General features: G+C 42.5%; 1 protein-coding gene across 1 annotated transcript in view; it reads left to right on the top strand.

Annotated features, from left to right (window-relative positions):
- Positions 1–16146, top strand: part of LOC133526450 (transcriptional repressor CTCF-like) — a 30947-nt gene extending 14801 nt beyond the window's left edge. The window contains exons 10-12 of the mRNA XM_061863089.1: positions 3214–3412; positions 6638–6771; positions 7315–16146. Of these exons, the coding sequence (XP_061719073.1) occupies positions 3214–3412; positions 6638–6771; positions 7315–7371 (390 nt within the window). The 3' untranslated portion in view covers positions 7372–16146. The remainder of the gene's footprint in view (positions 1–3213; positions 3413–6637; positions 6772–7314) is intronic.
- The last annotated feature ends 1511 nt before the right edge of the window (positions 16147–17657 follow it).

The following is a 17657-nucleotide window of genomic DNA, read 5'->3' as shown; positions in this document are numbered from 1 at the left end:
AATTTCCTTATGTTATCCTATAGATAGGTTAGGTTAGGTTTGTTTTATGGCAATCCCTAAAAGTTTTGCGTTTGTGAGAAAAACCAAATTATGGCTAACGAAAATGCGGATAAACATGACTTGAAACTTTATAGGAAACAATAGAGACCCCACCAGATACAAGTGCGCAGAATAGGAATTACCTATTCGCACGTGTATCGTACAACGTTTTACAGTACATATCGTTACGTGACGAGCAACTCACTAATTACTAGAAAAATATTAAACAAAAATCAACCGTATTTTTGTAGAAATATGGTTCATTGTGGCTATGAACTTGTTTTGGTACTTAGTGAGTTTTGCTTGTCACCTGACGATATGGCCTTTTCAAACTTTTGACTTTAAGTGCTAATTCCCGCTCTAGTGTGGGAAAGTAGAAAGAATAAGGATCAAAGTCAAATGGCGTTCTGAAAGTTTCAATCATGTGTCGAAAGATGGCAGTAAATTTACTGTGGCTACAAAATTTTCTTTGACACTCAACCTCTATTTCAAATTCTCTTTGGTCAGGGTAATGCTTGTCGTACAATATGCTTCAAGTTTTCTTTTTAGAAAGGATATAATAAATAATAAATAAATAAATATTATAGGACATTATTACACAAATTGACTAAGTCCCACAGTAAGCTCAATAAGGCTTGTGTTGAGGGTACTTAGACAACTATATATATAATATATAAATATTTATAAATACTTAAATACATAGAAAACACCCATGACTCAGGAACAAATATCCATGCTCATCACACGAATAAATGCCCTTACCAGGATTTGAACCCGGGACCATCAGCTTCGTAGGCAGGGTCACTACCCACTAGGCCAAACCGGTCGACAAGTTAGAATGCACATTTTCATCTCAATCGGGAATTGGGTCAAATTTAGCTTTCAAAATTTGACCCACACTAACTAACAAACTTACATACTAACAGGGCAAGTTAAATAAAAGCTTGTAAAATGGATACTAGGTTTTGTAGATATTTAGCATTTTTAGATTTCGTTGAATTGGTGAAGAAGACATGTTCTAAATGTGTTTCTTAACACATTCACTGCCAGACAAAAAACGGCGCACTACCCCAGAAACCGGTGGTCTATAGCTGCGTACAAAACAACCCGCCCAGCGGGTTGTCCGGCATCTGAACAAAGTTCACGAGCGCCCCAGGTGGGTTCCCGGAAGTAAATGTGTTAAGTATGCCTACAGTCGTAGACCATTATATTTTTCTGTAAAATCTTGATCCCAACTTCCCAGGCTTCAGTATTCATGAGACACACCGTTTAAAATTACATTAAAAATATTGTAAAACCTATGCAGAGAAATAAGGCTTTTGTGATTATTTACTAACCAATTACCGCACAGAACATAAGTTTCGTCACCTGTATCAATGCAAGCGTTTGCGAATATTTCTTTTACTAACAGAAAATATCTTTATTTACTGACACATATTGTCCTTTCATCATACGATGAAACACGAATTTTAAAAGTATGTATGTATGTTTATTTTCTAAAACGGCTTGATAACGTTTGAGGTGTTCTTTTGAGGGTGGGGTGGGTGAGGGAGGGTTTCAGCTGTGGGAGTGTCAATGAGAAATATGTGTGTATGATTTGTCTGTTCGACTTAAAGGTTTTGCCTCAATTCTTTGAAAATCAATTGGCTACTCGACTGTTTTTTGCAAATAATGTCAAACGATCTCGATTTTCCTGAGGATCAAATGTCTATATAGGACTCATGGCATTTAAGCAACACAAAGATCAGAAATGAGAGTTAAAGTCTGACGCTCGCACTCGACGATTGAAACGCCTCCAACAAAATGATAAGGTGATGAGACGTCACATCATATAAGTCTGTCCTAAATGTATGGAAGATCAAGGAAATTGCCATTTTGACCCTGAAATATTGCGCTCATGTGTATAGTTGTCATACAATTTATTTTTCAATAAAATGTAAGGAATCGAATGGTATAATTTTCTTTTCTATTATTGAAAGACAAAAAAAAAGTTTTTTTTTTTAGATTTCGGAGCTTTATATTTTTTTATAATCTCAATATCATTTTTCAAATTCCACTTTTTATAATGGATGGCTCATTTTCTATACATTTAACTAAATTTTGTTATAATATTCAACATGTGTCAAGTAACCAATTGCTGCCTTGCGAATTCAATTTTACTAGTTTCTCCAAAATAAAATTAAAGTCAGTGCCTGTTGATGTACAAAACGCTAATGCGCTACGCGAGTTAAAAACAAAATTCACAGTTTTGCACGGTAACTTTAGGTATTTAGAACACAATTTACTTCTATTGATATACCTAAAACTTTTCTCTTAAACACGACATTGGTTCCTAAAAAATTATAAATTATTGAGCAAAATTTCTGATTTTCAGTGTGAGTCAGTAAAACTTAACATAGTTTTTGGCGATGCGAATGAATAAAAGCGAATTAAAGTATAAATACTAGAACATGAAATGTATTTTATGCAGCCCATATTTAGCTATAAATAAGAATTTTACGAGCATAAAGAGGAGGTCGAGAAATTGTGAAACGTTTTTATTTATATTGTATTTAAATGCGTTTGCGAATGAATAACAAAAGTTCAATGTATTTTTTTTTTTTCAAGAATTATCAATATATTGAGTAGTGCCGTCTTTGCACCTATTTTCTATTTTATTTGCAAATATTTTCAGCACCGGGTTCAAATCCTGGTAAGGGCATTTATTCGTGTGATGAGCATGGATATTTGTTCCTGAGTCATGGGTGTTTTCTATGTATTTAAGTATTTATAAATATTTATATATCGTTGTCTAAGTACCATCAACACAAGCCTTATTGAGCTTACTGTGGGACTTAGTCAATTTGTGTAATAACGTCCTATTGTAATATGGCAATTAGCCACTTTTAGTGTTCAGCAGTAACACTTTGGTTTACTGCGACATAAACGCATATTGCTTGGGTCAGCGACAACCTATGTGTATAAATAGACTAACATTGATTAAATAAATGAATTCATACACTTGAACTTAACTACGACTTGTTTATCTACCACGCTCCTGCCTCTCCACCCTGACTCTGCCCGAGTAACCTTCCACCAACGAACTTCTTATATTTCACTATGATATTTATTTATTTATTTTAGCACCTTTGATTACTACTTTCAAACTCCTATAACTAAAACCTACACCCCCAGGAGGAACCAAACGACTCGGACGACAACAACATGGTGAAGCTCGGTCTGACGTCGAACGAGCTGCGCCGAGGCGAGCTGGTGACCGTGGCCGACGGCGACGGGCAGCAGTACGTGGTGCTGGAGGTCATCCAGCTGGAGGACGGCACCGAGCAGCATGTGGCCGTCGTGGCGCCCGAGTACATCGAGTGCGAGGAGCCAGGTGTGTAGTGTCACCGTGGCCGACGGCAGCAGTACGTGGTGCTGGAGGTCATCCAGCTGGAGGACGGCACCGAGCAGCATGTGGCCGTCGTGGCGCCCGAGTACATCGAGTGCGAGGAGCCAGGTGTGTAGTGTCACCGTGGCCGACGGCAGCAGTACGTGGTGCTGGAGGTCATCCAGCTGGAGGACGGCACCGAGCAGCATGTGGCCGTCGTGGCGCCCGAGTACATCGAGTGCGAGGAGCCAGGTGTGTAGTGTCACCGTGGCCGACGGCAGCAGTACGTGGTGCTGGAGGTCATCCAGCTGGAGGACGGCACCGAGCAGCATGTGGCCGTCGTGGCGCCCGAGTACATCGAGTGCGAGGAGCCAGGTGTGTAGTGTCACCGTGGCCGACGGCAGCAGTACGTGGTGCTGGAGGTCATCCAGCTGGAGGACGGCACCGAGCAGCATGTGGCCGTCGTGGCGCCCGAGTACATCGAGTGCGAGGAGCCAGGTGTGTAGTGTCACCGTGGCCGACGGCAGCAGTACGTGGTGCTGGAGGTCATCCAGCTGGAGGACGGCACCGAGCAGCATGTGGCCGTCGTGGCGCCCGAGTACATCGAGTGCGAGGAGCCAGGTGTGTAGTGTCACCGTGGCCGACGGCAGCAGTACGTGGTGCTGGAGGTCATCCAGCTGGAGGACGGCACCGAGCAGCATGTGGCCGTCGTGGCGCCCGAGTACATCGAGTGCGAGGAGCCAGGTGTGTAGTGTCACCGTGGCCGACGGCAGCAGTACGTGGTGCTGGAGGTCATCCAGCTGGAGGACGGCACCGAGCAGCATGTGGCCGTCGTGGCGCCCGAGTACATCGAGTGCGAGGAGCCAGGTGTGTAGTGTCACCGTGGCCGACGGCAGCAGTACGTGGTGCTGGAGGTCATCCAGCTGGAGGACGGCACCGAGCAGCATGTGGCCGTCGTGGCGCCCGAGTACATCGAGTGCGAGGAGCCAGGTGTGTAGTGTCACCGTGGCCGACGGCAGCAGTACGTGGTGCTGGAGGTCATCCAGCTGGAGGACGGCACCGAGCAGCATGTGGCCGTCGTGGCGCCCGAGTACATCGAGTGCGAGGAGCCAGGTGTGTAGTGTCACCGTGGCCGACGGCAGCAGTACGTGGTGCTGGAGGTCATCCAGCTGGAGGACGGCACCGAGCAGCATGTGGCCGTCGTGGCGCCCGAGTACATCGAGTGCGAGGAGCCAGGTGTGTAGTGTCACCGTGGCCGACGGCAGCAGTACGTGGTGCTGGAGGTCATCCAGCTGGAGGACGGCACCGAGCAGCATGTGGCCGTCGTGGCGCCCGAGTACATCGAGTGCGAGGAGCCAGGTGTGTAGTGTCACCGTGGCCGACGGCAGCAGTACGTGGTGCTGGAGGTCATCCAGCTGGAGGACGGCACCGAGCAGCATGTGGCCGTCGTGGCGCCCGAGTACATCGAGTGCGAGGAGCCAGGTGTGTAGTGTCACCGTGGCCGACGGCAGCAGTACGTGGTGCTGGAGGTCATCCAGCTGGAGGACGGCACCGAGCAGCATGTGGCCGTCGTGGCGCCCGAGTACATCGAGTGCGAGGAGCCAGGTGTGTAGTGTCACCGTGGCCGACGGCAGCAGTACGTGGTGCTGGAGGTCATCCAGCTGGAGGACGGCACCGAGCAGCATGTGGCCGTCGTGGCGCCCGAGTACATCGAGTGCGAGGAGCCAGGTGTGTAGTGTCACCGTGGCCGACGGCAGCAGTACGTGGTGCTGGAGGTCATCCAGCTGGAGGACGGCACCGAGCAGCATGTGGCCGTCGTGGCGCCCGAGTACATCGAGTGCGAGGAGCCAGGTGTGTAGTGTCACCGTGGCCGACGGCAGCAGTACGTGGTGCTGGAGGTCATCCAGCTGGAGGACGGCACCGAGCAGCATGTGGCCGTCGTGGCGCCCGAGTACATCGAGTGCGAGGAGCCAGGTGTGTAGTGTCACCGTGGCCGACGGCAGCAGTACGTGGTGCTGGAGGTCATCCAGCTGGAGGACGGCACCGAGCAGCATGTGGCCGTCGTGGCGCCCGAGTACATCGAGTGCGAGGAGCCAGGTGTGTAGTGTCACCGTGGCCGACGGCAGCAGTACGTGGTGCTGGAGGTCATCCAGCTGGAGGACGGCACCGAGCAGCATGTGGCCGTCGTGGCGCCCGAGTACATCGAGTGCGAGGAGCCAGGTGTGTAGTGTCACCGTGGCCGACGGCAGCAGTACGTGGTGCTGGAGGTCATCCAGCTGGAGGACGGCACCGAGCAGCATGTGGCCGTCGTGGCGCCCGAGTACATCGAGTGCGAGGAGCCAGGTGTGTAGTGTCACCGTGGCCGACGGCAGCAGTACGTGGTGCTAGAGGTCATCCAGCTGGAGGACGGCACCGAGCAGCATGTGGCCGTCGTGGCGCCCGAGTACATCGAGTGCGAGGAGCCAGGTGTGTAGTGTCACCGTGGCCGACGGCAGCAGTACGTGGTGCTGGAGGTCATCCAGCTGGAGGACGGCACCGAGCAGCATGTGGCCGTCGTGGCGCCCGAGTACATCGAGTGCGAGGAGCCAGGTGTGTAGTGTCACCGTGGCCGACGGCAGCAGTACGTGGTGCTGGAGGTCATCCAGCTGGAGGACGGCACCGAGCAGCATGTGGCCGTCGTGGCGCCCGAGTACATCGAGTGCGAGGAGCCAGGTGTGTAGTGTCACCGTGGCCGACGGCAGCAGTACGTGGTGCTGGAGGTCATCCAGCTGGAGGACGGCACCGAGCAGCATGTGGCCGTCGTGGCGCCCGAGTACATCGAGTGCGAGGAGCCAGGTGTGTAGTGTCACCGTGGCCGACGGGCAGCAGTACGTGGTGCTGGAGGTCATCCAGCTGGAGGACGGCACCGAGCAGCATGTGGCCGTCGTGGCGCCCGAGTACATCGAGTGCGAGGAGCCAGGTGTGTAGTGTCACCGTGGCCGACGGCAGCAGTACGTGGTGCTGGAGGTCATCCAGCTGGAGGACGGCACCGAGCAGCATGTGGCCGTCGTGGCGCCCGAGTACATCGAGTGCGAGGAGCCAGGTGTGTAGTGTCACCGTGGCCGACGGCAGCAGTACGTGGTCATTCAGCTGGAGGAAACTATTTCGTGTTTATAATTAATGGATGACCCCTAATAACCCATCCCTAGACCTTCGTTTTGACAGATTTCTCTTTCCCAGCCATGTCCGCAGAAGAAGAGGAGGATGACCAAGAACAGGAGTCGGTAGCCAGCGGCGCCGAGGAGGTCCGGCACAAGGAGATGGAGACCGTCATGGAGAAGAGCATCAAGCTTGAGAAGGACGTCACCACCTGCTTCGGTTTCGATGTGAGTGAAATTGTAGTGTTTAGAGTTAGACATTACGCATATAGGATAATTCTTATAGGACAATTAGACCAATCAAATTCGGTTTTTGTCCAATAATTAATGTGTGTATTTTTTTTTATACTACGTCGGTGGCAAACAAGCATACGGTCCGCTTGATGGTAAGCAGTCTCCGTAGCCTATGGACGCCTGCGACTCCAGAGGAGTTACATGCGCGTTGCCGACTCTTAACACTCCGCACTCTCGTTGAGCTCTGGCAACCTTCACCGGTAGGAACACAACACTATGAGTAGGGTGTAGTGTTATTTGGCTGCGGTTTTCTGTAAGGTGGAGGTACTTCCCCAGTTGGACTCTTCTCTAGATCTGGAATGACATCCGCTGTGCTGTGCGCTACCACACTAAGCGAGATGACATTCACAATGCCCATACCTCTCTTTTGGACGTAGTTTAAGTACGTACCCGGGTCCGCTATACCGTACCGTATCAATATTAGCACGAGCGGTTAAACAACTATGCCCCCTTGTAAATAAATAACTCACCTTTCAGGAAGACGACGAAGGTGACAACAACGAAGACTACGAGATGCTCGAAGCCCGAGGCTAATCCTGAATACGAGTGACGTGAGAACCTTACTCAGTGACGGCAGAGACGTCTGCAACCGCACTAACTATTACAGTGAATAAGGACCGTACATGAACTGTAGGAGGCAGCACAGGAGCTGTCAAATTTTTGGTGCGAAGCGTAAATGTGATGTTTATTGTTCCGATGTAGCCCACAAGATGGCAGAACCTACTATGCACAAGAAAACACGTGACGTGTAAATGTACATGTTTATGGTTCCGATTCAGGCCACAAGATGGCAGACCTCCACACACACGCTAATAAGTTAATTACATACATAGTATCAAAAGAATTTGAAATAGAGGTAGATTGTCAAAGAAAACTTTGCGGCCACAGTAAATTCACTGCCATCTTTCGACATGTGATTGTAACTATTGCAACGCCATTTGACTTTGATCATTATTCTTTCACTGTTTGTTGAATATCAAAAAGTGGCGCCATCTACCGGGCGGCTTGGATCCGTTAGATGGCGCCACTTTGATATTTAAAACTTTTTAAATACCACGTCGGTGGCAAACAAGCATACGGCCCGCCTGATGGTAAGCAGTCACTGTAGCCTATGGACGCCTGCAACACCAGAGGTGTTACATGCGCGTTGCCGACCCTTTAAAAACCTGTACACTCCTTTTTTGAAGAACCCCATACTGTAGACCCTCGGGAAAACCTCGGCAGGGAGCTCATTCCACAGCCGGAGCGTATCAGTGAAAGAATAAGGATCAAAGTCAAAAGGCGTCCTAAATGTTTTAACCTTTTAACCACCAAAGACGTCATATGACGCGCGCGGCTACAACCCAATATCAACCTTCATGCGTACCGACAAGGTTCACGATTACGCGCCGCGTGCGATAGGCGTGGCGTTCAAAAGGTTAATCATGTGTCGTAAGATTGCTGTAAATTTACTGTGGCTACAAAGTTTTCTTTGACAATCCACTTCTATTTCAAATTCTGCAGAGGAGTTAAGACGCTACTTTGTTGTTAAGTGTGTGAAGATTTTTTTGGACACATGGCCCACATACTGTGATTGCGCTGCGGGGTGATTTTGAATAAGAAATAAGTGCTTCATACATTTAGTTTAATACGATGTCATTTTTTACCATGACACTTGGCTGACGTTCACTTCATTTCGCTTTTAGGGAAAATGGTTCCGTACAATTTTAATAGACTATGGATATACTTAAAAAAAGCCATCAAAAAGTCGCCATCAGATATATCGGACCGGCCAAAGTGTTCACGAATATCTGAACACACTCAAAAGTGTTTAAGCTTCAGTTGTCATTGTCCTTCCGAAAATTGAAACTGAATATTGTCTTTAATTTTTTCGATATAAAGTCGATTTTTGGAATATTAAATTCCACACAGACACTTGAGCCATCGTTTCGGCATATTTCAAATATTTGAACACCCGGATGATAGACTCTTCTCATTACGCACAATAAGCCAAAGTCCAAAATTAGTCTAAGAGGGTGAATAAACTTTTTTTGGTTTGTTATCCTGTCCCGTTGTCCAAGGGACAACAGTGGCACAGTTTGTTTGAAGAGACGTTGTATGCCGTTCTATTAACATGCTTAGTAGGGGGCCCATTATGGACATTGGTTATAACGACCACAAAAACTCAAGTTTGATACATTTAAGTACCATAAAATCAGTATTTCAATGAACTTTTGTCCCCTGGACAACTAATCGTAACCATGGCAACGAGTGACGCTAAAAAGTTGATTCTCCCAAGAACGAAACGGAGCCTGGTAAAGGGTTAAAGAGGCCCGAAGTTGACAGCATCTCAGTAATAGAGGCTAATACAATATAAAATTCAAGAAAAACAAGTTAGCAAAAAAGCTCTTTAAAACACAGTCTCGGTAAAAGAGGTAAAAACACTGTCTCAGTTATAGAGGTTTTGACGAAAAAATCGACAGGACTCATCTCAGATACAGAGACTCTTTTGTACCACTAACAGAGGTAATTGGGTACTTGACACATGTTGAATATTATAACAAAATTTAGTTAAATGCATAGAAAATGAGCCATCCATTATAAAAAAGTGGAATTAAAAAAAATATATTGAGATTATAAAAATATACAAGGCTCTGAAGTCTCAAAAAAAAATTTTTTTTTTGTCTTTCAAAAATAGAAAAGAAAATGGTACCATTCGATTCCTTACATTTTATTGAAAAATAAATTTTATGACAACTATGCACATAAACGCAATATTTCAGGGTCAAAATGGCAATTTCCTTGATCTTCCATACATTTAGGACAGACTTATATGATGTGACGTCACATCACCTTATCATTTTGTTAGAGGCGTTTCAATCGTCGAGTGCGAGCGTCAGACTTTAACTCTCATTTCTGACCTTTGTGTTGCTTAAATGCCATGAGTCCTATATAGACATTTGATCCTCAGGAGAATCAAGATCGTTTGACATTATTTACAAAAAACAGTCAAGTAGCCAATTCAGTGGTAAAGTCTCGGGACAGCAGCATGCGTTCCAGTTATAGAGTTTTCTCACTTACCCAGGTCCCACTTAACATAGTTCCACTGTATAATATATGCTGTCAATACATTTGCATCTTATAACTGTCATATATGGCTTCGACCCCACCCAAATATTTTAAATCGAAAATTATTCGATATCCGACGTCGGTCCGCCGACGCGTACTCCCGATGACGCTACTCGGTACGGAGTAAAACATAATGGCGAGCAATTTTCGACTATAGTATCGTGTTCAGATATTTTTGAGCACCTTCCCCGCCCAGATATATAATGGCGAGCGTACGTTTAGAAAAGTTTGAAAGCCGTTACCCCGTGGACATTTGAATCTATTAATTCGAAAAGAACCAATGTCCATATGAATTTAATACTAAATGGTGCTTTTCGTATTAATCGATTAAACTTAATTGTATTTAATTGTGTACATTATTTTGTATTTTTAATAATTAGATAACACGAAGTTCCCATTTGATTAATTTTAGCTATTTATGTATAAGTGCGAGTTGTCTATTCTTTGTTATTATGAGTGTGATATAGCAGAGTTTTAAATATTGACCTTAATGTATTCTATATGAAATCAATATTTTTAATTATTCGTGCGATGAATAGAGATAAGTTTAATATAGAATAATGGTTTTTATTTTAGACCTATGCGTACTAAGTATCGAAATCATTAACATGATTTTGACTACGCTTGCCGCAACACAGTAGCGAGTCGAGTCATAACTCCATTTCTTTCACTCTTGGTTGGTTTTAACAAGGGTAAAGGAGATAGCATTATGATCTTAGTCGCCAGTTATGCGGCAAGCATAAACCCAAAGTATATGTAACATACAGATGAACGATCTCAACTTATTCGAGCAAGCAGGGCTCGAAAACCGGTTAAATTTCTAGACCGTTACCATCTACTTGGCGCAAAATCTTTTGATTTCGGTTCCGCTCGAAAAACCGTTATTTTTAAACCGGTTGAGAGAACAGTTCGTGTCAAATTAACCGGTTTAGTACAATAAAAACCGGTTTCTACCTATGTTGGTGTTTGTTTACGTGGTACACCACAAAGCTGGCCGTATCGTCGCTCGTCGAATAAACCGTTTTTTTAGGTTACAATAAGGTTCTCTAAACTTTCGCGTTCTTATAAAAGTTCGGAGGAAAACCGAAATAAACCGGTATTCACCGGTATTTTATAAACCGGTGCCTAGCCTTGCTGGCAACCGATATTGAATAACCCGTTAACGTGCAGTAAGTACAGAAAACGGATTTTAAAACGTAGAACTTTCATTGATCCCAATACGACTGCCATAAATTTAATTAGCAATGTTGAGGCCTTTCAAGCTGCAGAGTTAGCTTGGTCTGACTATATCTCAATGAAACAGTTCTTTAACCGGAAAACGGAAACGAAGTCGATTTTGTTCTCAGATGAATGAACGAAAACGGTTTAAAAAATAAAACGGTTTCCGAGACCCGCAAGCAAGAATGGAAAATGGAATAGTTAGGCCGCTTATTCGGTGTTATTTAAAAGTCCGTTATTTTTAAGAGTGCATTCCTGAGCTTAATTTAAGTAACTTTTTTAAAGAAACCGGTATTCATTTTTTTACGTTTTTATTTTTTTATTTTATATGTTTTGAAGTTCGCAGTGCCTTGGTATTAATACTGCAATGCTGCGTAACAAATTTGAATAATAATATAAAAATCTATTTTACTCCGTTTTGGACATCAATGATTTATTTTTATCTGAGAAGGCCCAGGAGCGTGTACACTTGCCTTAGGGCCTGGTTACATATTGATTAGTGTAGTATACATTTGCTAATAAATGCAAGTAGTATCTCGTACGGTCACGTCTGAAAATATCGATACGGACAAAGTGCCAAAAAGATGTATACACTACCCTAATATATGGGTCATAAGATGGTGTATACATATTTTAGGCACTTCGATCGTGTCGATGTTTTCAGACGTGAATGTACGATCGATATTCGAAATGTCATAGTTTTTGATCGTTTGGAGGATTTCAATATAATATCTGTGTTAAAACGCTATTAATTACTTTTTATGAACAATAAATTAAAAAAATTGAATATTAATTATGCCATTTCTTTTCCTTTATTTAGCCATACCCCGGAGTTGACGGAGTTAAAAAAAAAACACCGCGTGTACGTCCGTTTTTACCGAGAAAATTTTCTTTTTAGACAGAGAAATAAGTAATCTTAGAGTGTTCACTTCATATACAGATAAAAACGTTGTGCAAAAATAAGTTTTATAGCTTTTTTTTTTATTTATGGCATAGAGAAATAAGCAAACATAGAGTGCTCTCTCCATACATCAGTTACCAAACCGTTTATTTTCGTAGTCGACATCTAGCGTCGAGTAGCGGATTTATCAGTACAACACGAAAAATATAAATTATGACGTTTACTTAACACTTGCACAGGCCGGTCTATCAAAATCGTTGCCAACTTAGACAATAAAGGCGTGTTCAGATATTTGTGAGCGTCTTGGCTGCTCCGATATATCTAATAGCGACTGGTACATAGGCTTTTTCGCACGGGTACAAGTCGACAAGGGTTCTCTGCGTTCAATGAGTAGAATTTTATGATATTGCTAGAAAAGGACCATGTTATACTTTTAAAATGTTAAGGTCTTCATTTTGTATAACCTTAAATGATATCTGTCTGTGTATATCTTATTTATTATTATTGGGGTTTGTGGGCCTTTGAGTGCCACGTCGACCAGGCAGTGATCTATTGTGACAGCCCTTTAAAGTTAATTACTGATGCCCGTTGAAACCAGGAAATTCCAGATTCTTTAGGCCGTAATGTTCTGTACCTCATAGGGTTGCAACGTGCCGCCCTAAGTGGGTACTTCTTTTTGACATTAGTGGTCCACAGGAACAGAGAATGTGCATTGCAGTCTCCTCTGACTCCTGGCAGAACCTGCATGTCGCATCTTGTTTCTTCCCAATTTGAAACATGTGTTCGTTCAACACAGTGTCCAGTTAATACAAGGTGCCCGTGAGCATTGCGAGACATTTTAACTAAGCATTCCTGGTAATATTTAGAAACTAAAATGTCATATAAAATTTTCTGGGTTAGGCCTAGTTTCAGAGATAATTAAATGTTTTTTTGAAATCATTCTTTCGCCATGAGTCGGCACTAAACACATTTTTGACTGCGGTATTGCCACTTTGAGGTCTAGTCTGGACATACCTATTGATTGACATCGAAATATTAAAAAAATGTATTTGAGAGGCTACCCCCAAATAAAAAAAAAACTTTTTAGTTAATTTTAGGTTATGTGTTTATCAATAAAAATTACGTTTTATGTATGTGTTCAAAAAAAGAGGTCGAAAAATTTATTTTGTCGAATTTCACAAAAAGTCATAACATTTTTTGCTTCTGTTGCCATCAGGAATGCACCGTTAAAATCTCTCGCAATGCTCACGGGCACCTTGTATTCTGGTCACCGCGCAGGTCTTGTCTTTAGAGCTCTAAAAGCTTCTTAGCAAATTTTGTTGAACCCTTTGATTGTATATATTGTGTATATCTTACGTCTGTTAGCTATATAAATGTAAATAATTGTAAATACAACAGTTAAACTTACAAGATGTTACAGTTTGTTATGTATTTGACTTGAAATTACGTACAGAGTCATATTATGTAGGAGATAGGATTAAGAGCATCCACTGTGGCCGCTTCCACATATAAAGGGAGACCCCATTTTCCTCTCTGGAGAATATTTTAACATATTTTGATGTATATTAACCAAAGAGAATTTATTGTAATAGAGAGGTCAAGTCTAAGTAAAAACAGTGCCCCTTAATTTGACATCCAAAACAGATGGCGCTGTACGGCGTATGTTTTACGGTCACTGTATTGTCAAACGTCAACTTTTGACAATCGAGAGTTACCGCAAAATTATGGAGTGTGGAATTAAGAGGAGTGGCATCTCTTATGGTAGAACTGTTGCAAAAGTGTCCAGCTGTCAGCTATAATAGTTCCAAATCTCTCCAGAGTAGCGCTAGAGTAGCTAAGAACCTGGGCGCTATTGACGGAGTGAATTACGCTGTCTATGATTTGATTTTTTTATTCAAGTATTCTAGGTATTGTAGCGCCACCTATTTAAGGTTTTCTGATGAGACTATTTGGTACATGGAGATTTATTTCCTTACCTCCACCTTCCGTACGCAAAATGTATGGGGGTGAACAGCGCCATCTCGTTTTCCTGTCAAATTCGAAGCACGAAATTGTCTTAGATTTTACAGATCTATCAATGCTATGCCCCTATGTTTGACTTCTTTCTTTTTTGTTCGTGTAAAAAAACAGATTTACAACTTTTTAAATGCTCCTAAGTCAAAAATAAAGATTGAAACAAGAAACGGTTACATCTGTGGTCGATATACAACAGACTGTGTCAAAATAAACTTGGAATAAATGTAAAGTGGAAAAATTACTGCCTTTGTGTGTTGACCAGTGATCGGAACTATGGGAGTAAAACATTAACAAAACTTGTTAAGCGGACATAAAATAGTGCATACAGCCCTAAAAATATTCATGTCCATAGGGATAGGAATAGTATAGTACTTCCAGCCATAAAATATTTACATTCATAGACATTCGAATATTTTTAAGGCTATAAGCACTCTTTTTACGTCCGCTTGATAAGTTTTGTTAAAGTTTTACTCCCATAGTTCCGATCACTGGTGTTGACGAACAGTGCAGTGAAGTAATGTGCAGCTAATGAAACCTCACCCGGATATGTTTAGGGGCATGGCACACAGCGTTCGATTCGATCCGCTCCGAAGTTTGAGCGAGACAAAGCTATGCGCGTATTATAGCGACATCCCGCTCGCACGTCGGAGCGACGACGTGCGAATCGGACGCAATGTGCCGTGCCCCGTTTGTTACTACAATTGTCAGCGTTGTGAAACAGGGGCCAGACAGGGCTAATATTGTAAAGACGTTCGTGATAATTCCTAAATGATGTGCATTGTACAAGGTGCTCATAACTATCTGAACATGCACTTAGTCAGACCAAGATAAGTTAGCAGCGATTTTGATAGCATTTCATAAAAGTTTGACGTTTAAAATAACACTTGCACCGTCTGGGCTATCAAAATCGCTGCTAACTTATCTTGGTTTGACTCTAACGTCTTAATGTTATTAGGTTTAGTTCAGATATTTGTGAACATTTTGGCCGCTTCGATAGCGACACGAATTTGATGGCCAGAGTCCTTTTTATTTTACTTTAATAGGTACACTAAATAGATATCGTACAATCAAGGCTCTGAACTGGTTTATAAAAAACCGGTTTATTTCGGTTTTCCTCCGAACTTTTATAAGAACGCGAACGTTTTTAGAACGGTTTTTGTTGCTCTAAACCGGTTAATTTGAGTAAACCAGTTCTTCGGTTTAAAAATTAATAGATTTTCGAGCGAAGCCGAAATTAAAAGGTCTTGCGCCAAGTAGATGATAACGGTTTAAAAAATTAACCGGTTTCCGAGCCCTGTGTACAATATCATGGCTTAAAAACTAGCTCGAGATCCAAAACAAGTGGAACAAGGAACTGATTATCAGAAGCAAATACGGCTGTTATGATTAGTCCTGAAAAATTGGAAATTGTGTCACCCCAGCGAATATAAGTAATTGTGTCGAAGTCTATACTGTATCTTTAGGTATTTAAATAAAAGTGAACAGAATCTACCCTGAAATGGCTCCGTAAGCCAGTTTAGAGTAGATTAAAACATTACATGATCAAATAATGTAGGTTAAAGTCAGATCGTTCAGTGACAGATCCAGGCGGTTTTGTATTTGGTTGGTTAACCAATAAATGTTATAACTACCCGAAAATGTACAAATTGTTTGTTTACTTTTATTTAAATGCCTAAAGATACAGGGTATAGTCAAAGGCTCCACTTGGCGCTTACCATAAGGATGATATTTGCTTATATTTGTGTGCTATGGAAAGCGACAAAGTGGGACTTTTCGCTTGGCAACGTCACAAATACTTCTCTACTTGTATTTTTAGATTTCTACACTACAGAGCAAAATGGGTCACTAGGAATATACAGTGACGTTTCCATTGCTCTCATGTATGTAATAAAATGGTAGTATGTTTAAATTTAGTGGACTAGGCAAGTCATTGTTGTGAACGCCTGTTGCCTCCGGCGTTCCGTATTTGGAACGTTGGGCAGCAACGGGCGTGTTTAACCCGCGGGGGTATAATGTAAATGTTAGACTGTATGAAAGGATTATGAAATAAATGAGCTTAATGAGCAGTTTTTAGTTTTATTTTTAATGATTTAAACTAAAAAAAAAGCGGCCAAGTGCGAGTCGGACTCGCCCATGAAGGGTTCCGTACCATTTATGACGTATTAAAAAAACTACTTACTAGATCTCGTTTAAAACAATTTTCGGTGGAAGTTTGCATGGTAATGTATATATTTTTTTTTTAGATTTTTCATTCTGTTATTTTTTAAGTTACAGGGGGGGGGGGGGGACACACATTTTTCCACTTTGGAAGTGTCTCTCGCGCAAACTATTTAGTTTAGAAAAAAGTGTTATTAGAAACCTAAATATCATTTTTGAAGACCTATCCATAGATACCCCACACGTATGGGTTTAATGAAAAAAGTTGAGCTTCAGTTCTAATTATGGGGAGCCCCCAAAATGTATTGTTTTTTTTTTCTATTTTTGTGTAAAAATCTTAATGCAACCGCAGTAGGTGTAACCACACCTACTTACCAAGTTTGAACAGTATAGCTCTTATAGTTTCGGAAAAAAGTGGCTGTGAATAATCGGACAGACAGGCGGACATGACGAATCTATAAGGGTTCCGTTTTTTGCCATTTGGCTACGGAACCCTAAAAAGGTACCACTTTGCCGCTTACCATAAGGATGTACATAGCTTGTTTTTTTTTAACTAATAAATCGACAATGCGCCCTTATGGCATATGACAAAGTGACTTTTGTTTGATAATGACACATTTGAATGTGCCCATTGGATAATTACAAGACAAAGCTTCGCTTTACACGCAGTCATTAGTTGTGTTTAATATAGTAAAATCTACTTTTTTTTTGTGAATATTACCTAATCTCATATAACATTTTTTCTATCTTTTGGCGTTAGAAATGCGTGGTTAAATTCCTCGTGGGCACCTTGTACAACCAATGGCTACGTTTTAACTTTGTATTGAATACCGTCAACCGGGGTGAATAGGGATAAAACCGGGAATGATATATACTGAAAACTATTAACACATTGTATTATGCAAAATTTGTTTTACAAGGGGGCAAAGTTGTTGTTTAACCGCTCGTTCTAATTGATACCCGAGCAAGCGAAAGATTCCAAAATTGAACCACTGGCGTAGCGAGTGGTTCGAGAAGTGGAATCTTGAGCGTTGCGAGGGTTTTAAGGCACGAGGGTTAAACAAACTTTGCCTCCCGAGTGAAACACAAAAATGCGAGAAAGGTACTAATTATGAAATACCATAAGAATCAAATTCGAATGAAAAAATTATTCAACATCATAATTTAAAAAGTCAATTCTACCAGCTAGCATACGAAAATAACTCAAAATAAGTATCTGATTACTTTGCCCCACATGTGGATAAAAAACAACTTTCTTATTAATTTTTGAACAATCAAGAGGGCCTTTACCAGTTGGTGTGGTGAAAAATCTATTATTATTTCCAATCGCATGAGATTATTTTTAAGGGTTGAAATACATGAATTTGTCGAGAGATGACGCCACCTCCGAGATAGAACGCGCTAACGATGTGTCGACGTA

The sequence above is a fragment of the Cydia pomonella genome, chromosome 1 (assembly GCF_033807575.1).
Source record: "Cydia pomonella isolate Wapato2018A chromosome 1, ilCydPomo1, whole genome shotgun sequence".
In the NCBI taxonomy this organism is placed as follows: domain Eukaryota; kingdom Metazoa; phylum Arthropoda; class Insecta; order Lepidoptera; family Tortricidae; genus Cydia; species Cydia pomonella.
The sequence above is the reverse complement of the archived record's forward strand: the minus strand, read 5'-3'. Positions and strand labels throughout refer to the sequence as shown.